The sequence below is a fragment of the Achroia grisella genome, unplaced genomic scaffold (genome assembly GCF_030625045.1).
Source record: "Achroia grisella isolate CSIRO2021 unplaced genomic scaffold, CSIRO_AGI_Agris_v1 utg640, whole genome shotgun sequence".
NCBI lineage: Eukaryota > Metazoa > Arthropoda > Insecta > Lepidoptera > Pyralidae > Achroia > Achroia grisella.
In genome coordinates, this window is record NW_026712977.1 from 2628922 (window position 1) to 2653556 (window position 24635).

The 24635-nt window shown below is 31.6% G+C and overlaps 1 protein-coding gene across 1 annotated transcript in view; it reads right to left on the reverse strand.

The window, feature by feature from the left end:
• Positions 1-202: 202 nt before the first annotated feature.
• Positions 203-24635, reverse strand: part of LOC131849156 (uncharacterized) — an 84494-nt gene continuing 60061 nt past the window's right edge. The window contains exons 5-22 of the mRNA XM_059199154.1: positions 15287-15396; positions 10121-10179; positions 9068-9252; positions 7988-8469; positions 7696-7796; positions 6817-7248; positions 6391-6684; positions 5766-6289; positions 5639-5641; positions 5336-5542; positions 5094-5216; positions 4278-4535; positions 3500-3717; positions 3022-3214; positions 2570-2706; positions 2062-2177; positions 1562-1616; positions 203-745 (exon numbers count right to left, since the gene is read on the reverse strand). Of these exons, the coding sequence (XP_059055137.1) occupies positions 718-745; positions 1562-1616; positions 2062-2177; positions 2570-2706; positions 3022-3214; positions 3500-3717; positions 4278-4535; positions 5094-5216; positions 5336-5542; positions 5639-5641; positions 5766-6289; positions 6391-6684; positions 6817-7248; positions 7696-7796; positions 7988-8469; positions 9068-9252; positions 10121-10179; positions 15287-15396 (3525 nt within the window). The 3' untranslated portion in view covers positions 203-717. The remainder of the gene's footprint in view (positions 746-1561; positions 1617-2061; positions 2178-2569; positions 2707-3021; positions 3215-3499; positions 3718-4277; positions 4536-5093; positions 5217-5335; positions 5543-5638; positions 5642-5765; positions 6290-6390; positions 6685-6816; positions 7249-7695; positions 7797-7987; positions 8470-9067; positions 9253-10120; positions 10180-15286; positions 15397-24635) is intronic.

Below are 24635 nucleotides of genomic sequence, written 5' to 3' on the forward strand. Positions count from 1 at the left end.
TTGTTTACTGTTTGATTATTAGCACTAGTCTCTATAACATGTCATGAATATGACGACATATATAGTACATGCGATAGTTACATAGAAAAATATCGGACCATTAAAGGATATCTGTTATATATTAATATCCGTACATATAAATTGAATTACAAAATATAATTATAATTTATGTTATAAATATACATAAAAATGTGTGAGTGAAAACTTGCACCTAAATTATTTAAAAGAGCAACACGCAAGTGTCTTGCGCGTTCTTGTGATGATCTTTCCAAATAAGCGGTAGATTAGAAAAATATAAGTAATGAGTATTCAATAATGCTTCATTGTAGTTTATTTGAATAAATATATTTTTAAATTAAATATAAATTTAAAGTTTAGGCCGTTCTGGTTGAAATTATTGTACAGAGTAAGTGAGTTTGCTAATTAAATATTATATAATTAAAAATGCTATTTCATCAGCTGATCTAAATATTCAGTAGACCTCAATTGTTGCCAATATGAAAAGAAATATTAATTTAAAGTATACAATATTTGTATTTCAGTTTCTATAGTGTAAACTATAATATTAATTGGCATCAATAACTGAATGCTGTTACTTTTATCGAAATTATTTGTTATAATTACATTTAGGACAGATTCAAGAACTTACATCATATACCTAATTGAGATTCAAAATAACACAAAACTTCATGATATTTGACTAACTATATTAATTAACTATCTTTGTTGAATATCTGCTGTCGCCCTGCAAAAATAACAAGAAAATGTAAAATTTACAATTACAAATACTAGAATTTACAATAACTTTACATAATCGGATTAATTTACATTTAATTTAACTATTATTTTACATTTCCCGAATTCTGTTGTTATGTCCTGATTGTAATGTTGTCAGATTCCTATTTATTTTAATATAACCCGTATGTTATTAGGTATTCATTTAGGTAAATTAAAATAATTAATAATAACCTATTTAATTTTTATTTTGGTACAATTATGCTAAGGCATACAACATTCTTCTTGAATGTACGGTGGGAATGGGATGAGTTAATAGGAAGTTACATATATTTAGATGCTATTTTAATAGTTTTTGCTCATGTAGAAATGCCTTTTCTGACAAAGAATAACTTTCAATTCAAACCAAAATCTATATTACGACGTTTATATACCAGGTTTTAGACTACAAATAATAATAATAATATCTCCGGACAATTCACACAGCGCCATCTAGTCCCAAGCTAAGCAGAGCTTGTGTTATGGGTACTAGACAACTGATATAAATACATGGATACATTTTTTTTGTAAATAAATACATATCATACATAGAAAACACCCAGACCGGTACAAACAATCATACTTATGAATACAAATGTTTACACTGTGCGAGAAATCGAACCGATAAAAAAGCGGTGTGTTAAACCACTAGACCACCGAGGTCACCTGTCAAATAGGTGCAATAGTAATGAGAATGTTATGACAATTGTGTTGAATGTACTTTTTTGATATATTTTAAGTAAACAAATAGTTTAAATATAGAAGCTTTTATAAGATTTCAACTTACCCAGAGTTACATTCTTGTCCGGGCCAAGATTGATGCCCGTCGAGGGTTCTATTAACTGTAAACCAAAATGAATTACAAGTAGGTATTTATATAATTGTAACTTATGTTACAGTTCTCCCTCAGTAACACCTACTATAATTCTGGCAAGAGTGTAGCAACTCAGGTTTTATGCGGTATTTCTTTCGCAAAGCAATTTACTTCTACAATTTGGAAATGCTTTTAACATTATTAATTTATTATTTTCTATAAATTGTATATAAATATTAAAAATAATCAATAGGTATGTATAAAATAAGTCAATCGCCGGCTATTAATGTATCTATCTATTTATTTATATATTAGAAAAAGTGATTAGTGTGATGCACGAAACTGAAAAGTTTAGTACTTATAATATTTGTTTATAATGACGTAATCGTCATTTATCCATGGTACAAAGTATGTATATTATACGATCATCTGAAATACAGCACAATTTTAAAAATAGATATAAGGTAACTTACATAATTTTTTATCAGAGAGTCGGTTTCTTCGGCGCTGTCGAGTGATTGGTTTTCGTTTCGTTGTGGCAGAACGCACCAAGCTTTCGATGATTTCGTCATCAGCTGACATGTCACCACTGTAATGATTAATTACATTATTATGTATCATATCCGGTTGACCTCTACGCGGTTCCCCTTGGCATCCAAGTTGATAAATTTCTGATGAATTTGGCAGGATGGGCTACCTGACCTGACTTCATCTTGTCTCGGAAATCGTTAGCACAGGTCACATACCATTCCATTATCATCCATTAAAAAAATACCTCGATGGTCTTTAGAGGAGACCGCGTGGGGGTCGACATGCATGATATTTCGTTAACAATAGAAATAGTATTAACAATCTCTTGTTTCAACAGATTCCACAGGTAATTCTCTACTCTTTAAATGTTCCTTTTCTAAATACGGTTATTTTTAAAATTTCACATGGTAATAGTGTTAACGTATTTAAATAAATTTTAAAAATACTTACTTGACCATCATTCTCTTATTATTAGATGCTTTACGCCTGCTCTCTGTAAGGCTATCAGTATCAGGATCAGTCTTCAATAGTTCTTTCAATGCATTGTCTGCTGAGTGATCGCCGTTCTTATTTGAGTAGTTACCAACCTAAATAAGGAATATAACGTCAATATTTTTTAAATCAAGTTGAAGTTCTGTATGACTATAAAAATGCTTGAAATAGAACAATAAGTTATAAAAACTAAACAATAATTATACTGCATAGTAATGCATGTATACCTATATATATGTATATGTATACATGCAAACCTGTATAGTAATACAGGTTACAAAATCGGCAGAATTACATTTTTACTAATATCCTGTTTTTTTATCTTAATGATATCAATTGCTATTTGATACACAACAGCTATCAGTTCATCACTACTAATTCTAATTAAATTTAAATTTGAATGAACTTACATCAATTATCATTTTGCCTCTAGTCTTATTTCTCTCTCGGTGATTGGCTCTCTTCTCTAATTGTTGGAGCACTCTCTCTCTTGTTGTTCGGTACTCAAGAGCAAATTCCGCGATAATTTTCAGGAATTCCGACGGTTTTGTTTTCGGGATATCATGCGCTGGTACTCCTAAATAGAGAAGGAACTTTCCATATCTGCAACAAAGAAATCAGCATGTTGCTTCTCTGAAAACTATATGTTGTAAACAATTTCGCTAATAAATGCCGCTGAAATTCGCTAATCGCATAAAAAAGTTCAACTTACATGATTTGCTTAGCATTCGCTTTGCCACAATTCAACTGTATTATATTTTCTTTTAGTTACAATAATAACAATTGCAACAGATCATGCTAAAATTCTTTGTTTCTTTTAATTTAATCTTACATTTAAAACCTTAACGAATACTGATGTAATAACTTACAAGCTAATGTTAAAAGTACCTGTTCATGACTCTTTTTTTAATAACACTTAATAATATGATCCTCTCCGCTGCGTCTGTGAGGAATTCATTAATTTTCGTCTTGAATATTTGTGACCCGTCGTGTTTGGCGATACGTTTCATGTGATCCCAAGAAGCTTTGCAGTCTGCCTCTAATTTAAGAAGGTTTGTATGTAATATGTCGAAATCGACTTTCGAAACTCGTATTACTGCTCCAACCTGCAGATTAAAAAATGAGTGGTAAATTTACTTAGGATCAAAATTAATAAGAGCATTTTCTATTTCTCTAGCGTGTTTACATTTGATATAAGTATGGAAAAATATTCAGTTTATTTAAAGTTCGTATTTGTATTTTATTTTTATTGTATGTATATGTAGGGGCAACTTCATATGTCAGCTTACTGTGTATTGCCTATTTGCCGACACACGCAATTCAGATGAATTTTATTGCTATAAAAATGTATAATGAGGTCCATATACATTTCTCTAGCATAAAATTAGTGTTCAAGGAGTATTCAAGCCAGGCCGCTTTATTTAACGACACGTCCCATAATCAATCATTATTATACAATCACTATCACGGAACTGTGGCCTTGAACCTCCAGATATAATTTTTATCTGCAGATTAAAAAATATTTATAACATGTTGGAATATATCATTTGTATAAATTTTTTTTAAAATGGATTTGTGTTTAAAAGTTCAAATAATAACGAAGGGAAATGAACAGTGTTTGCTCTTCTTCCTATCCTACTATACTTAGCCGTATAAATCTACTCACCTCACTGAAAAAGTCTGTTGTGTCCTGAAATTTTTCGATAATCATTTCACAAATGTGGTACAACAGGGGATGTTTGTGTACCGTGTCTTTTACTTCCATTACTTTAGACAGATATTCAAGACGGAATCCCTTCACCTGACTGCCATTTAAGAACGATCCTACCGATCTTAGCGTCGACAATATTACTTTGAAAGTTCTGTTAGCTTTTAGTAATTCAATTCCATGCTTCAAGTCCATTAATGGTTCTGCTATTTCTTTCTGGAAATGGTAAATAAACGGTACTAAATGTGCTATATGTAAAGTTTACTTAATATTATAGGTGTCAAAAGAGCACTTCCATTCTTCTTCATTTTCATACTTATCAGTTTTAGTAATTTAAAGGAAAACATAACAACCTAAGTTTATTTAATAACAACTTTGTTTTTAATCATCCAGGATAATTCACCCTAAAAGCGTAATTAAGCTGGTGTTATGAATACTAAAGAAGTGATCCAAACACTTATATGCCTAAGCATTTTTTTTGTAAATACATATATAGTATACATAGAAAATACCCAGAACATATACTACATACATGACTACATACATCATACTCATGAATACAAAAGTTTGTACCTTGCGAGGAATCGAACCCGCGATTATCATAAGCAAAGCGGTGTGCTAAATCGCTAAACCACCTCAGCCGGAAAGTTAAACAAAAAGTCAACATATTTTAACAAAATTGGACGACACATTTTATATAGTTAAAAATATACAGCTTCAATTATAATTGATTACAAAAATAAAAAAGAGAATGTTAAGTAATTATTTACATACCTCTAAATTATCGAAATCTAATTTGAAGACCCATAATTTTAATCTTGATGACAGTTCATTGATAGATGCAAGCGTTAAGAGGAATTGCTCAGCGCTACCCAGCGGTAAGTCCGGATTGGCGTACTGAAAGAATAAGGGTTATATGTAGATAACGTGATACAGACGTGATAAACATGTATCGTATTGACGTTACTGCAAAATTAGTAGGCACATCATAGATTTCTCTATTTTGTTAAAAATACCTGTGCTTCTTGTATCTTTATCTTCTCTTCTTCAGTAGGCAGCATTGTCAATAGCTTCTCAATGCCTTCCCTACCAATAACCGTTGCATCCATTTTCATTATCGCCGCCTTAATTGTTTGCGGTGTAGGTAGCTTCTTCATAGCTATGTTTATGGCGTTTGATCGTTTTGCATCCAATATAAGATTTCTTTTCGGCTCCATGAGTTTCTAGAATATGTTAAATAATTGTTTACGAATATCATTCAAACAACGATTAAAATGGAATTATTTGTTTTTATCAATAATTATAAAATAATATCTTACCTCCTACAGTATATGCATATGGAAGTGGATTTAACCGGATACCGGACATGGAACAAGAAACAATTTAATATATTAAAAAAGTAAATTAACACATAATTTATTGTATTGATTCTAAAAAAATACAAACCTTAAGAATTAAGTCATTTGTTCTAGATTCAAATAAGTGTTCCAATATTGCAGTGTCCAAATTAATTTCGGGTAGATCATCCCAAATAAAGCCACCCAATTTGGGTCTAAGGGGCACCGGTGCCGGATTTTCCTGTATTTCTCGCCAGAAAAGTTTCACAGTCTTCTTACTTTTCTTAATCGTAGAACTATCAGAATCATTTGATAATTCGCTGGATAGATTAGGCTTCGGTGGTGGAACTGGGATGTTTTTGCTCAGCATAGTAAAAGGTAATGGCGGGGGAACACCGACAGGAGGAAGAAACATATTTGGCGGAGGTGGTGGCGGACCATTCGATATATTCACAGCTGGTGATCCCATATCATCATCAGAATCATGGCGTAAATCGGAGAAATCAAGATCACAGAGGTGAAATGCTCGGTTCATACAACCCTTTTTCAGTTCCTCCCAATGTAAATCGTTTTCAGAAACTTTAATTTCATGAACTTTAGGTGATTTTTCTATACTTGGACTCTTAATCACTTCTGTAAATTAGATAAATTTAAAAGTCGTGACAATACATATAATTATTTAAGGAATTCGCATTTACTTACGAAATACCTGATTTATTTAAAATTAAACCTACCTTTAGATTGTGACTTAGCTAATTCTTCTTTGGCTTTTGATACAATTCCTGTCATTTCCGCTACCCTTAATGGTTTATCTTCAGCTGTAGGGCTTACGGGGCTTGTCAACCTCTGTGCTAGATCCTTAATACTGTGCTCCCTATTCAACAGGATTCCCCGGTCATCTTTGGCTTCAGGAGTATTATCTAATTGTTTTTGCCGCATTACGGCTAACGCATCTACAGCATTAACACTATGCCCTAGTGTTCCATTTTGAATCCTTTGTTTCAGACCTGCTGTATATCTTTGGTTTCCTAGAAGTTCAAAAAAATTTAGTAGATATTTGACTAGTTGTAAAAATAGTTCTATCACAGCACTAGCGAATATTATGGACAGCTAAAAAAAGAGAAAAAGCTGACGTTTAGTGGGTTAGTGAATAAACAAACCATTTTTTAATACGTCTGCTAAGTTTAAGTTTTTCACTGTTCTACTGACATAAGCATCTTCTTCTTCTTGGTGACCGTTGACGCCATTCACGCCATTGCTTGCATAATGACTGTTACCATTACCATTCGCGTTCTTGTAATTGTTATTAGTGTTTGTATAATTCCCATTTGTATAATTTCCATTGTTATTGTAATTTCCATTGCCATTTTGATAGCTATTGGTGTTTCCAAAAAGTCCATTATAGAGTCCATTGGAATTGTTTAGCAGTTCTTGTTGCTGAGCTTGTCGTGCAAACCGATCTCTTCTTCTTCTTAGAGCTGTACTGAGTTCTTTGTTATCTTTATTGTCTATTATAGTAGGTAGGAATTGTGGTCTGTGGTTGTTGGAATTTTTGTTTTCGGGCTCCGCGTGGTTGGTGTCTAACGAATTTGCTGTTGTTAGTGAAAATGCCATAAATGTTAAACGATCAATTCAGCAAACACAATGACAAACATGAGGTTTAATCTTATGGGGATGGATTATTGTAAAAATGTTATAAGTAATGCTAGAAGGGTAATAAAGCGCCCTAGTCGTTAATAAAAATGATGTGCTTTTAAATAGTCTTTTTTTATAAATGAAATTTATAATCTGAACGCTTTCTCAGTGATTTATATAATAAACCAAAATATATAAAAATGTCTAATTTATTATTTAACTATATTAACTATAATAGATAACTATTAATGTGTATATTTTCAGCATATAATACCAATTATTTATTTATACCTTTACGAATAGAGCGTTTATTTTAATAAAATGATATGTAAATCGTGCAATTTATTTATGCAGAAAAAAAGACAACATAAAATCAAACTAACAAGATCACAGTTTTGTATTACCTTTATCTTTCATCTGTTGTTTTTTGGATTTCCTTCTCTCTGATGTGTTAAGGTTGATACTTCTTCGTCGTACAGATGTTACGACAGATTCGTCTAATTGTCTGAAATAATAAATCAACCTATTCAGTACCGTAAATACTAATAAAAATATTAATTAAAATATTACTATAATATTAGCACATGTTCTAAATAACAAAACGGCAATATCAATATCTAAAGACCAAAATAATTTAAAAAAATGTATGTGGCGTTCTTAAAATGTGCAAATGTTTCCTGTACTATATTTACTTACTTGAGAGCTGTTCCACTTTCATCACCATCCTCATACAGCAGTACCGCTTCAAATATTTGCAGTTGCCTCAAAAGATCCAAATCCGTTCCTTGTTTAGACATGTAAAGTTGAATAATATCATCAATACCCTGATCTTGCAATGCATCAACTTGATCGTAATAAGTATCCCTGTCAGGCACATTGTTTAGGCAAATATTTATCAACGTTGTAGCGTATATAAGAAGTTCTGTATCAGACGCATCGAAGTCTTGAAGAATCTTCATCAAATTGTACCAGGTCGGTCGACCATTTGAGCCATCCACTGAAGTTATTGCATCTATTAGGAGTAGACTATTATTCTCCGTATACTCGACGAATACGACTAGAAGTTTCAACGCTGTCTTGACAACGTGACGGAATTTACTGGATATGAGAGAATATAGCCACTGCACGCAGTGTTTGTGTCCCATAACGCCGTGCATGCCGTCTACATACAGCAGAATCTGAAAAAGATCATATGAAAATATGTAGGTATAGTAGATGATATGCTTAGGGAGAAACGAACTTCTGAGCTTTCCATGCCTTCAACGTGCGGGTGACGGGTCTATCGTGTGGCGAAGGAAACTCCAAACAGTTCCCAGTAGATTTAAGAAACCCCTTTGTTGACGTACCTCTGCACTCATATATTCACGTCTCGCGTTTCTCTCTCTGCCCAGGCAAATCTGAAAGGTGCCTGTTTAGTGCTGTTTTAGAAATACGTTCTAGTATAGAATTTACTGCAGTTCTAGACAGGCCAAGATCTTTTAGAAAATTGTAGAGATTTCACAGGTATATCTCTCGCTCCCACTTCGACCGCATATAACCACATAATAAAGTAGATTTTTTACGTAATGGCAGTTAAGCTAATGGTCCATCTAATCACTAATGGTATGTCTATATACATGAACAGCACTACGGGAAACTTAACTAAAGAACCCACGCAGATAATTTTATAAATAAAGTAGAACTTACTCCTGTTTTGGTATAGCAGTGACTTACTTATTATTTGAGGTAAAATTTTGTGGATAGTAATGGGCATACACATGTAAATATTTTACTTACTTGACCGAGGGCTCGTAGTATGTAGTCAATATAATTTTGATCCTCCATATTGCCGATCTGCATCAGACAGTCCAATCCTTTGTTGGCTACGAAGTCGTGTACCAGATCCTTGTCCGACTGCAGTATTTGTTTGAGTGAGAACAACGCTCTCCTAAGCTCTCGCCCTTGTGTGCGAAGCAGTCTCTCTATAAAAATATCCAATAAAAACATATATTAATCTTAATCTTAGTAAAATTATAAAAGCGAAAGTTTGTAAGTATGGATATTTGTTACTCTTTCACGCAAAAACGACTGAACGGATTTTGATGAAACTTTACAGTAATATAGCTAATGCATCAGGATAACATATAAGCTATAAATTTTTTTATTGAAATTTACGCGGGCACAGCATATTTAGTTTAGTTTATATTAGATAGATTACGCTGGTAGGTCTTAAAAATACTGTCTCGTGTGAAAGAAAACAACTAGTAAATAAATGAATAAAACAATCACTTTTTGGGGTCACACCATGTAACATGAAAAGTAGGTTAGTTATCTATGATAGTAACAAAATACTAAATTTTTATTTTATGACATACACATGTGTCCAGCGTTAAAGATTTTAGAACCTACATAATATATTGTCGTTTTCATGAAAAGGTATTGAATTATTAAATATTGACGAAATAATACTAACGAGTGTCAAATACAATAGCAATTTCGATTAACGACGAATTATCAAAATAAAATTTTTATTCAGTAATATATTAATAATAATTACTTTTAACTAATTTAAATAAAATTATTATGAAATGTAGTATTGCACATACAATATTAATGTTGGAAGCCTATCGTGTTCATCGTACAATTTATATATGTTTTTTATTCTTCTAAATAAAATATAGTAATATAATATTTGAATGTAGATTTATGATTAGAGCCTATTTATTCACCCTTTATTGAAATTGGGTATAAATACCGTTCGACAAAATCACAATTGGAAATAGAGAATGTTTTCAATCTATAACAGTAAACACATAACTTCAAGTAATTATAGTAATAAAGATAACTTACCAATAATAGCATGCACCCGAACCGGTAGCTGGGTCCGCAGAACGAGTGCATTTTTGCGGCTGGAAATTGAAAAACAATCAATAAATAAAACACTGCAGCATACAGCTATAAGCAAAGGGGACTTAAACCAATCTCAGTGCATCATAAATTGTGTAGATATAATATTCAACTTAGATACATACATAGTCTAAACTAAGTTAGTTTCGTATAACTGTCCTTGAATAAAAAAATTGTTAAAGTACTTAAGTATAAATTAAGTCACGAATACATCATCTATAATTATCACTTAATAAAATAAAAACGATATAAATAATTGTATCTATGTACATTTAAAATAAACACACTTATAGATTTCTAAATTACAATCGAAATTAGTACGTAATCCGAAAATATTTAATGAATACATAGTTAGGATGTAACTAAATGTAGGTACTAGGTGGTCTTTGAGTATATCTACTAAGACAAAAGTCCATGATAATATTTCTGATATAGAACAAATTACCTCAGAAAAAGGAAAATAATAAAGAAAGTACTCATACAATGCTGGTCATGACATGACCCATTTAGAATAAATACTTCAAATATTAATTCAGTGTTACTTTTTGTTTCTGATTTTCGACTTGATACGACATAAGCAAATTTTTTTTTTAAATTGGCATTATTTTGGTAGTTGCGAACAATTAAAATGATTTAATTTTATATTAATGTCTATTTAAAAAACTCACACGTCTAATTCGTCTTCGGACATGTAACCTTGGTAATCAAGCAAATGATGATCATCTTCGGCAATGCCAGAGTCTATTGATATCTCCCTGATGAGTTTAGATTGACTGTCATCCTCTACAGAAGACGAGCGTGTGAAGCGACCGTGTTCCATCTCACTTGAGTATATTTTCCCTGGGTTGACTATAAACATGTACAGTATGATGTACATTTTCTATATGACAGATGCTTAATTATCTATTATTGTATACCTACTATTGGAAAACTACTTGAAGGAACGATAATATTTTCATTATAGGTACTTATCAATATGGAATAATATCATTCCATTTTTTAAATTCTTTATATATTTATATCTAAAATTCAAATCTATGAGAAAAATATTGAAATTATATTCTCCAACAAAGAAAGATACACGAAATAATAGAGAAGTTATATTGTTTTTATCGGACGTAAATAGTCTCTTGTGTAGTAAACTTCATTAGTTTCAAATATTCGTATATGTTTTCATAGATGTAGTTCTATTCCCTAAAAGAAATTTTACCAAATTTGGAAAAATTACATGTTCTATTAAAATCAAGTTTTTATCAAACTTCACTGACTGGTACAAAAATAATTATAAATTGTAATATTTCGTGTGCAAATAATATTATTATTCTTATTATCTATTAAATACTAAGTAAATGTACATACCGATTTAATTTGATGGAAATAATACGATAAACGTCCGCATCGGCCGTGCTATGGTAAGTCAAAACGTCTAACTAGTTCAATCCACGCGTTCCCGAATTCTCTAATCGATGTAGTGCTTGAGTGAAAAGTATCGATACAATCGACTAACCTTTGCAGGTAATTACTTTTATGTACATCGTCACTAGTATAAAATTAATACATAATGATCACGATAAAACAACCTTACTATTTCCCGGTGTATATGTATACATATATAAATATACTTCACGACTCCTCTCTCAGAGGGGGTAATCTGATTCACTATCGACAGTTGACGACGCCGTGATGAACGCAAAATTCAACAGGTCAATATTTTGCATTTGGGTATATTTGAATCTAACATGATTGCCACACAAGTATCTAGGCTTAGTTTTGTTTGTTTTCGGTGTTTCCTTCGCCACGGTTACAGGACTGGTGTCGTATTTGAACTTAATACTTTTACGTCTAATTCGGAGTAAAAGAGACTACTATAAAAGACTTAACGGATTTTAAGAATACCTTCACTGATTGAACACCAATTATCAGCAAGTGACAGGGCTGTATGTTATTTGAAAAAGATATAGATTACTAGGATATAATATGAAGACAGGCGGGTCGCAAGTTAAGCACTCGTATCTTAGTATCAGAAACAGCCTGTAGACAATTAAACAGCGCATAGTTCATTGTTTAGCGTTATGCAGTTTTTGCCGCGCATACTTCATAGCGTTTGTGATTCGATTTAAAAAAAAACATACGGCTCGAGACACTCACGGTTTCGCTTGTAAAGTTTTCTGCTTTCTATAGCGAATAAAATGGTTTTGTTTCAATCACCTTTATTAGATTTTCTCTATTCACGAAATAGGCAGCATTTACTTTATAAATATATATAATTTTAATAATATGTATTTAGATACAGGCAATTTAATATTATAAAAATATTATCTCATATTTTATATATATATATATATATATATATATATATATATATATATATATATATATATATATATATACCTTAAAGACTAACATATACATGTAGAATACTAGCCGACCCCTGCATCTTCGTTTGCATCAAACTTACTTATTTATCTTTATATTTCTCCTAATTTACATAATATCTTTTTAATTTACAGCCTATGTATAAACTATATTACTTTAACATTTCAACAAAATCAGAGCAGTAGTTTTTGTGTGAAAGAGTAACTAACATTCATCCATTTATTCATCCATTCCCAGAAATTTTCGCATTTATAATATTAATTAATTTTTGAAAATTTCTGAACTTAGGCTATACAATTCTAACTTGCAATTTTATTTACCATTACTACTTACTTATTGACTGATTAACCATTATAATGGTCAGTAAGTAAGTAGTAATCATAGATAATAGTTTATCTAGGATACTTATAATCTGTGTACCAAATTTCATTCAAATATGTCATACATATACATAAATAGTATTTCTCCCAATCAGTTGGAGTAATGAAATGTATTTAGTTTACGAGGTTACGCGTTACAGTGACCCAAATGAACACACATATACATGAAACTGCCGAATTTTGTGATCTATTTACAGTGTTTAGTAGGAAGTCGAGATTGTAGAACGTCACAGGACGCCTCAGAACTCCCAGAATGTTCAGCTCTAACGATTTGGATGAAAATTTGTATTTTCATAATATTTTCTTGTCTTAAGTAGGTATATATATAAATAAACAAATAATAATAGGAAGGACATTCTATTCTCAACTAAACAGAGTTTGTTATGGGTACCAGAAAACTAATATATGATATATAATAAATAGAAACAGAAAATACAAATATATCTATGTATTGTGCAGAAATAGAACCTGCGGTCGTCAGTCTGTATATAGAGGTAGTACGCTAAAAAGCAAACTTAACAAAAAAGTCTCCTATTGAAGAAGATATTTTCCTTTGCATTAATGAAAATATAATTAGATTAAGTAACTAAACTAATACAGTGGATCAAAAACTGCTATTGTTATTATTTTATGTGTTTACATAAATTCTACAATTCTTATATTTTTAATAAGAATATAATTAACGTTACTACTTAGCGTAGTTCAACTCCAACATGAAATTACGATAGAGTTATGTTTAAAATCGAACGTGTATATTGAGTTATGTTCGACATATAAAGGAGTCAGAGTAGTGATGCATGGTTTAGAACAGCTTCCGTAAATTATTTCATCCGCGTACGGGGGACAGTGGGGGACTGTTACTTCCTCATAACATAAAATGGGGGACTCCGTCACATATTATTGATATAGTTATACGAGTTTAACATGAAAATGGCAATTTTATGGCAAATAAAGGTATTTACCTCTCTCGACGTTACGACTACTTAATATATTGCGCTAGCCGTGGTCTCGAGCTGATTGGAGTAAAATTATTCGTGTTATAATCCGTTTAACTATAATATATCAATAATCTTTCATATATTGTTGAATATACACTGCCTGTGGGTTCTCATAAATCCCATAACAGCTGCTGTGTTGGTAAAGCAGTGAAGTGAAAGTTCAGAGTACCAAACGGCAAACTATCTGATGGGCCACCTTAGAGGCCACTCTAAACTGCCAGTCCTAATGTACAAGACAATATAAATAATAACCCAGGACAATTCACATGACGTCATATAGTTTGAAGCTAAGCAGAGCTTGTGTTATGGGTAGGTACCTACTAGACAACTGATATTCATACTAAAATACATTTTTCTTTGTAAACACATACATGTTATACATAGAAAACTCTTCTACAAATACAATTATGTTTATGAATATAAACGTTTGCACTATGCGAGTAATCGAACCCGCCACTAACAAAAGTAAAGCGATGTGTTAAACAGCTTGACCACCAGGGTCGGTTTACGTATTTGTTTATGTTTTACATTTTTTTACAATTATATTACATACCATCCAGCCTAATTATATGCATTATTAATTAATTATATTATACACCTACTGATAATTGAATGACTATTTTATTATTCTATTTATACGTACTATGAATTGAAAATTCGGTATGACTATTTATTACGTCTTCACGACTGAATATACAATTTCATTAATATCCTATTAATGAAATTGTATATTATTATGAGGATAGATATAGACTATCCATTATCTTAAAAAAGCACATGAATTGGGGTAGTAACTAGTTTGTTATAAATATATTGATAAAATTTAAACTAAGAGCGTCATCCAAACGACTTCAAAGAGGAGGTTCTTATATTATAATAATTAAAAAGTATTACATCAAATTACATTTTGTTCTACAAAAGTACCGATTTGAAGGTAATAAAATTAGTATTAGACGGACAGGATTAAATTATGTCAATTGAAATCATCGCTATGATAGTTATCACATTCTGTAGATCACCCCGTTGATATGAGAAGGCAACGGCGCAATTATTTTTCAATGTAATTGGTTGTCTATGTTTATTGGTAACCGTTGCACAACTTATGCGCTACATTTCCGGAAAAAACATCTCCATTCTCTGTTATTTTGCCTTCTGGGTCTACCTGGGTATATATCTGGGTATATCTCACCTATTGGGTAAATACATTCTACAAAGGAAACGACTTGGCAGCTGGAATAGACAAGACAAAGGTACCCAAGTAGATGACTTAGTATAACGTTTACCTCGATCAACCGAATTATAAACCACCTCTTTGAAATCATTTGAAAAAAATCTAATTATCAGAAGATACTCACTTCTCTTGTAGACCTTCAAGTTCTTCATCCTGCTCGCCCAACGTGGAGTCGAGGTCCAGGTAGGGGCCGTAGTCACCGTCCTTGAACACCTGCAGTGTTGCGTCGTCCAGCTGAATGAAAAAGATAACATAGTTCTAGATGAATTCGTTTTTCAACTAAAATTAATATGAACAAATTATAATTTAATATTTCCAAACATAAATATTTCATTATATAAAACGCCATCTATACCCTACTACAAAGACTACAACTATTATTGTGGTGCTTTCTAGATTTCCCTGCAGGTCTTTATGTCACTAGTCCAGAAACAGAGATGGCGCTGTCAAGTGTTATTTATGTCGTCTTAAATTTGTATAAAGTTTAGTATATTTATACTGAACGGGAATTTCTTCGGGAAAACGTTTCTAATTTGACAAGTAAATATCAAATCAGTAGTATCTAGTCTAGGTTTTTAACGACATTCTAATGGTAAGCAAGCTGATGGTAAAATACGACATATAGATCAGAGCGACAGAATAATATAAATATAATAATTGAATAGTTAAGTTGAATCGATCATGCGATTTTTATATGACTTCTATAGTAGTATCTAGGATCTGAACTATGTAGATATATGTATATGCAATGCGTATTCGACGTATTTTTTTAAATTAAAATTAGGCTTAATTTTACTAATTGGCTATTTGCCAAACAAGTAGTGGAAAACTGGAGCGAAACTTAAAATAGTGCAGTTTTATCCCATTTCGTCATTTAAAATAATAAAAAATAATATGATATACTTTTTAAATATCAGTAAGTACCTATTTGATTATTTTAGATAGACGTAGTGGTATAGACTATTCTTGCGGCGATAGAAAAGTACTAATCAGGTGATTAGGACATTAGGAATTATATAAATGAATCCTTATTTTCTTTGGTCACAGCATCACACATGAACGGCCGGACCGTATTCGACAATTCATTTTGTTGTATTTATTAGTATCAGTTGAATGTTACAAAAGAAAGAATTAAGTAATTACGGGAAATTCCTTTTTTATTAATTAATTTACAGATGCGAATTCAATATTCATAATTAAAACAGTAGAGATGTATAGTGGTGAACACACATCTTTAAGACCTGAATAATCTTTAAATGGAATCTGACTGATGACAAATATATATTTATATGTCTAACTTACACTGCTTTGATAGAAACACCAATTACAGATGAATGCAATGAACAGCTTTAATACAAATAATTTCAACTAAATCTGTCCTACGCGTATTGTTGATCACAACTTCGGCCGATGAAAATACTCTGACAGGGTATGGGATGGTTAGTAATATATAATATGAACTAATAAACCCATTGCTAGCAATGTACCATGACCTTATGTAGTTCCCCTTGGGAACCATCGTAATATTCCTGGTGAATTTGCCGCGATGACTAACTGATATGTACTCATGTATAATTATCATTTCATCCACTAACGTGTCTACCATTCTATTATTATCCATTGAAAAATGGGTCTGACTAGTCCATTTGAGGTTACGGTATTGAGGATTAAGATTATTTAAATAGGTGTCAGAAGTTTGTTAGACATAGTCCTAATACGACTCAAGTGATGATACGGGTAGGTAATTGGTTTTTGTTGACATACAACTATCTCGTTCTTATCTATTCCATGGGAACAGAAATGTTTTGTTATAGCCCAATACATTCCCATGGACCGATAACAGTGACAAAATTGTCATGGAGACAATATAGTCACACGTTCATGTTATGTTCGAAGGTAAACAAAGCAATCTGACTAGGGGTGAAAGCAAATATAAATTTCTATAGATATATCTAGACCCCGACCCCGCGAACGTTGTTTTGCAATATAAATAAATATCGTTATTGAAAAACAGGGGTTGGTGGTGGATGGGTGAAAATTTGGGGTTGTTACATACAATTTTTGTTTCCATACAATTTGGAAACAAAAAGTGTAGCCGTTTCGGAGGTGTTTGGTCCTATTTGCACTAATCTTAGAAACAGATCAACAGATTTGGATGTGGTTTTTACTAATGTATAATTTTAAGCTTCACTTTAAATTTATTGTTTGTTTACTATAATCGGTTTTAAAACAAAAAACTTATGAATTTACTTATTCTTTTACGCGAAGCTGCGGAAATTCAGTTAGTGTAAAATATAGTCATCATACGAAGGCCAAGTCGAAGGTCAATAATAGTAGTCATGAAATAACAATTTTGTCAATGACGCAAAGTGGAAAACCATCAATCAAACAAAAAATCAAAATATAATCATGTACGTACATATATACGATATCTTCCTCTCAAATATATTATTATTAATATTATTAACGCGAAAGTTTGTGAGTATGGATGTTTGTTACTCTTTCACGCAAAAACTACTAAACGGATTTTTATGAATCTTTATAATGTAATAAAGCTTCTACATCAGAATAACACATAAATGATATTCAGTATAAATTTCACGCGGGAGAAGCCGCGCACACAGCTAGTAATAATTACACAGACGTAGTAACAAACAGACAAACTAATAAACTTTTGCTGTTATAAAATAAGATATTATTCGACAATTTTAATAATATTGCGCGGTATGTAAGTATAATTGAAATTTTCAATTAAGTATCAGTATTCTTGCATTCATTAGCCGTTAGCCTCTGAAAGGTATATAAAATACTTGTTTTTTATGAGTATCTTCAGCTACTAAACTAAAGATACCAACTCATAAAATGTCGGACGTAGCTCACGTGGGTACCAGTATTAGCTAACGCTTCCCAGAATTATGAACATGTTTATATTTTCGTTGGTGAATAATTATGTTGACGTACATACATATATGTAGTATCTGCATGTGGCCATCAGCTTTCATCATGAATACAACACACTTGTGATTGAAGAGAATGATAATTATAGTTAGGGTTGATCGATATTAGAAAAACATCGATGCCAACATCGATATATGAGTATCGATCGACGATCTTTCCCCTTGGCCTATTTAATTTCCTCTCACTTTGTATTTCGAATGACCACTTTTTAGGTCGTCAGATGTCGGATTCTAACTGTATGGTCTAATTTTAAATTTCGAATTACCTTTTATTTATATCGTATTATTGTAGACGATATATAAACATTTTTCGATTAAAAATCGGTCTTTTTACGAGTAAAATATCGATGTATATCGATCATCCCTAATTATAGGAAAGATATGATTGTTGTGTATTCATACACTGATACGAATTACCAATTCGAAATGGTTACTAATTATGTATACTTATCAGTAATGTAACAAAATAAAGATTGTCTGTCTATTTCGCCACCTGTATTGTAATATTTACAATCACAAAAAATTGGTCTGCACCCAATTTTTATGACTTTCACTCATGTTCTTCATGAATTCTCTAGTTAGCTATTATAGCTATATCTAGAGAACAATTTTTTTATTTGACAGTTGCAGAGGAGCTGCTTTCCGCGTTCACTTAGATTATGGAATGAACTATCTGTTACCACTTACGAAAGAACCGTCAGCTTGTTTGACATTACTATTATGAAAAAAGATTTTTTTGTAATAAAATCTAAGTCATTACGTACGTTTCATGTTTATTTTTCTATTTTGTGCAATAATTGGATTTGAAACTGTATCGCGTACGAAGCCAAATCGTCTAGAACGTCTGGATTTGCCCGTATATTCGGTGATTAATGTTTCCGAATTAGTAGGCGGGAAACCGAATGACTAATTGCACGAAGATAATGGCACCGCAGGTTACGCAAGTGGATTCATTGTGGAGTCTCCGATATAGATGCTATCACCAACTGTAATGTTCAGTTGCAAAACCGAGGCGTTACGATAATATGCACATGATAATACTCTGTGAGATTATAAAGAGTTCAACTCTTTGTCTGCTGAACAAAGATTGTTTAATACTCGTATGATTGATATTGACATTACGTGACCATCGAAATATGTTTTTTCGACATGTAATAATGTACATACAATTAATTTATTTCTATTAATCTTTGGCCAAAGGGTAAATTAAGACAGTATGCACTAAAACTGCAAGTACATGGACGGATAAAGTTTCATGCAGAAGCTAGTTGTCCTTATGCAAATTATGAAGTTATGGATAAATACCACACAGGTGTTATCGTTTGTGTTTAATAATTAACCGTTAAAGAATTTCTTCATCCCAATTCCAAAAAGTGTATGTACAATTTGATTATTGCAAACTTGTGGTATTTGTATTATTACCTACCTACCTCAGCTTCTCACGGTGACAGTCGTATATAATGATAATATCTGCTGGTCAATTCACATGACAATATGCAGAGCTTGTAATATGGGTACTAGACAACTTCTATTCAATGTTTTTCGACTGAAATTCACAACTTATATATTTAAATATATATAGGTATAAAACAGCCATACTATTAATAATAATTGTACAAACCATCAAACCCGCGACTATCCGTAGTAGAACGATGTGCTAACCGAAACTATAACAAGTGCCAGTGCCTAGTCCAGCAATGCCATTATAATTTTGACATTTAAGATTTGATTTAGAAATTATCGAATTAGAAAATATCAATGAAAATCATATGGTTCTCATTGTAATCTAACGGAAACTGATCAGTTATATATTAGAAACAAGGGGAGAAATAAACAGATTAACAGTTTGCTTTAAACTATTTACGCAATCTACAATTTGCTCTATCATATTCCCCTGCATACTAATATAGTTGGTCAATTATCAACAGAAGCAAATGATTACTAATTTGTAGAGGTAACTAATTAGATAGACTTTGTTTAAAAATAACTGTCATTGAAGCATGCTAAAAAGTTCCTAGTGTGCTCTTTCATACTTTTGTCATGCAAGCATCTATTAATTCGAGATGACATCAGTCATCCGTGAGAACTTGTCTATGAGATCACAGTACTTACTTAGCAGTTTGATTGAACAACAAACATTATGATAAGAGTTATAAAACTGACAATCAACATAAACTATTCTGTCGATGATGCGATAATTGATTTGTGATGGATTTATAAATTGTCCGTCTTTACGAAAATAACCAAGAATTATATGTTTAGATGCGAAAATTGTATGCCACGTAATACCATTAAATGGTCATATATTATATTGTAGTAACAAATTTAAACTCTGTTTTCTTAACATAAAGAAAAGACGACTGTACTATTTTGCATAGAATTATGAGAAAAAGAATTATTCAATTTGCGTTAACTATTACAAAGATTCGAAGTTCAGAATAAAAATCGCGTTATATAATAATATAATGATGTAAGCACATCCAAAATTAACATTCGTTATTAATAAAATTAAAACTTGGTGTTTAGTGCGAATAGAACATATTTTTTATATCATAATAACAATAATCCAGGACAATTCACATAGCGCTATCAATTAGATAGCGCTATGTATAGCAAACCTAAATATGTTTTTTATAATAATATATACCTACATTGTGTTATCTCATTTATTTTAATTTTAATTTATCCTTATAGGAAAGGCGAAAAGTCTAAGCCCATACAGCCGGTGTTTTCTCATTTTCGCGCCAATCAGTTGTCAAATATTTTGTGATATTGAAATGCAATGGGGTGATAAAGGGAACCGAAGCAAAAGAGAAATTCCCCATCTGCTTGGTATTAATCGTATGTATAAATATGATTAAGTACTGGGTTTAACTTTGAATAAAATTATTTTACAATTAGTGTATATTTCGCGAAACTGAATGTTGCCATGATATGAATGTATTGCTTCGTTGACTTCTGGGTATGGAACCGGTTATTATTGTAAGACAGAGCTTACTCACCGCACCCGGGCGTCTCAATTACTTACGTTTCCTAGGAGACTGATACAATTCATAATATTTATGAGTTTTCACGATTTGTGTCACGTATTTCTAAGAAATGAATTCTATCTTTACTTATACCAAGATTAATATAATAATAAAATAGAAATAACCAAACTTGTGTAATAAATGTTTTAGGTTATTTTCTCGAAGTTGAACTAAGTAAATATTCAATTTTTATTAGTTATTAGTACAACTAGTCTGTCACTATAGTTATTGTTATTGTAGTGTTCATTACAAAGAAATAACTTTGAGTCAAAAGTTATAAAACTTTTTCTAAGTGTACCTACTAAAACACATTCATATAATTGTATATTTTTCTTTGTAAGCTATAATACAAGTGGTTATGAAATTTACAATTATCCGTCATATTATGTGAAACATCCTTTATGTCATTTCTATAACTTTTCCTCCATCATTCTGACATATTAACCATAGAGTAGAGACATTATTACATCCTGTCGTTCCTTTGCTAATTAATAAGTACGTAGTAGTACATTATATTATTATGCTGTATAATAGTACTGTTTATGGTTGACATAATTTGTTACCAGTTTATGAAAACACGTCTTTAAGTAAAAACCTGCACCTCTTAGAACAATAACTAAAACCTTGACCTGATTTGACCTTAAATTTTTACACGATTTTTTTACACATTCATGACATTTTTATAAATGAAGAAACACATTGATTTTTATATGCATACTAATATTGTGAACGCGAAAGTATCTATACATATATCTGTTTGTTTGTTGCCTTATCACGCTTATTATTTAAAGCCTTTTTATGCCAAAAACGGAAGAAAGAAACAGAGAAAGGCCGGAATATCATCTATTATATTATAATAAAAGCATCTGCATAATTTTAATATCGCATAAAATTAACAAACTATGTAATTAGACAAAGATAATTACAGATAGCAAATTTAAGTGCAAAAATATTGCTAAGTCCGAGAAACGTGAACATCTTGTGAGTTCGTTGTTCTTTTGAATCCAAATCATGAATCCGCCCTTAATTTTAAGGAAAATTAGATTAATTAATGCAGTATACCCTTATAATATTATCATACTAATATTGTAAAGAGGAAAACTTTGTTTGTTTGTATTGAATAGGCTCCGAAACTACTGGACCGATTTGAAAAATTCTTTCACCATTAGGAAGCTACACTATACCTGAGTGTCATATATTATATTTCCAAACAAATTAGGGATCCTTACGAAATCTCCAATAATGTAACCCAAGATGTGAAAAAATTACACAAAAAATACCTAACACCGCATGCGCTGCGAAAACTATTGATGATAGAACAAAATGATGTACTACAACTTTGCAGAGCACATCATTATCTATAAAAAGTGTCCCGACGACATATATCTATCTGTTATAGTTACGTCACAATAAGTGTTTATTTTTTAATTTAATTGAAGCGCCGCCGTTAGAAAAGTCTCTTTATTTTGCTCCTTAATCCTTATCAAAATAAATTACTCATATTAATGACTGCTTCAATACCTGTATATAACTTTTGGAATTATTCAATTCGGACATTCCATTCGAAAGATATCACGTATTTAAAAATGTAAGTATTAAAAAAACCCGCTCAGTTAGCTATAAACCAAATGCGATGTAGGGGCGGCACTGGGGTACGGATACCCCGGTAGGGGGATACTTGCTAAGATAATACAATCGGGGAAGATAGCAGTTATATCGTCAGGAATTGCTGCAACTCTCTTAAAGGATGGAAAAACTGCTCATTCTACTTTTAAACTACCGCTATCCGTATTTCTTGAGCAACAATCTAAATGTTAGATACAGAAAATAGGGCCTCTTGATCACTTACTACAAGACGCCTCATTGATTATGTGGGATGAATACACCATGAGCCATAGAGGCATTAACATCGTCTCCCTTATGAACTTTAATTGAAAGTTTAAAATTACAGACGAATATGAGCGTCGAGAGCTCATAATCATGGAATCACTGATAGTGATTTCCTACAACAACTGCTCAAATAAAAAAATGAGAAAAATTTCTACCCCAAGGAATTTTTTTCACTACCAATTTAAACAAAAATTGTGATATCTTTCTGAATGAGTCCTAAGGTCAAATCGTCCATAATTTAGAAATTTTGATAGATGCTGCATACCCTGACATCGAGAATTTGCATGAAAAAGGCTTTCATTGTTTGTCATCTAGGGCAATAGTGTTACCTAACAATGATACTGTCAACGAAATAATCTGATTATTCAAAAAGTTCCCGGACAAATAAAAAATTACAAATCAATCGACACCGTGACTAATATCGAAAACGCAGTTCCTTATCCACAGGAATTTTTACTAAACCCTTCTGGACTGCTACCATACGATTTGACATCAAAAATCGGAATTTCTCAAAAGCATGATCCAATCATGATTTTGAGAAATGTAAACCCATCAGAGACTGCTTACTAAGGAATTGAAGGACAATTTAATTGTAGCGACAATTTAATACCAGCGGCACGGGCCAAGGCAGCCGGGCAACTAGCTCATATACCAAGAATACCGATGATCCAATACCATTTAAAAGCCTCCAATTTTCGGTTAATATCTTCTATGTAATAGACCTATGTATGTTTTGATCTTAAGAAAACTACGTGGATTTTGATGCGTTTTTGTTTAAGAGACAGAATAGATAGAGTAACTCAAGAGAAAAGTTTAGGATATATAACGTCCCACTACTGAACACGGATCTTTACACGAGCGATAAACTATATATTCGATATCCACGCGAGCGTGGCCGCGGGCGACAGCTAGTATGCCATAAGAATGGTTTTTCAAAATTAGCTATCATTGTCCATTATTTATTGGTACAGGTACTTGACCTAAATAACGGTTTGGCAATTTTTTACAGCAGTTGCAGATAACTCTTTTTTTTATCGCCTTATCTATAAATAAACTCTACCGCGAATCCGAATCTATGGATAGATTTGGTCAGTAAATATCGTAATATTTATTTAATTATCCCTTTATAATTCTACATAATTATTAGTTTTTTTATTTATTTATTTTTCTTGTTATTGCACTTGTGTTTTACTATAGACTGAAAATATAAAATAATTATTTCTTGCTAGCAAAAATATAACGTCCATGTTATCAGAGATTAGCAAGAACAAACAAACAAATAGATAGACAGGTTTTTATAAGTATGTGCCGTATATATCATACGCTTTTATTGAAATCTGTTTATTTTGAAATTACAAACAGACACTTCAGTATTATTTATTTGTATATATTAGGTAATTGTGTAAAAGTCTGGTTTGAAAAAGCATTTCACATTGAACAATACTGTTGTATGTCTGTAAAGTGCTTAATTCTAATAAATATTTAAATCGTATTACAAGTATAATTCAAGTAGATTCTCGCTGGGACAACTAACTAGTGGCAAGTCCGGCTTCAGACTTACGAACAAATTATATATAGTAGTCCCAGGAATAAAGAC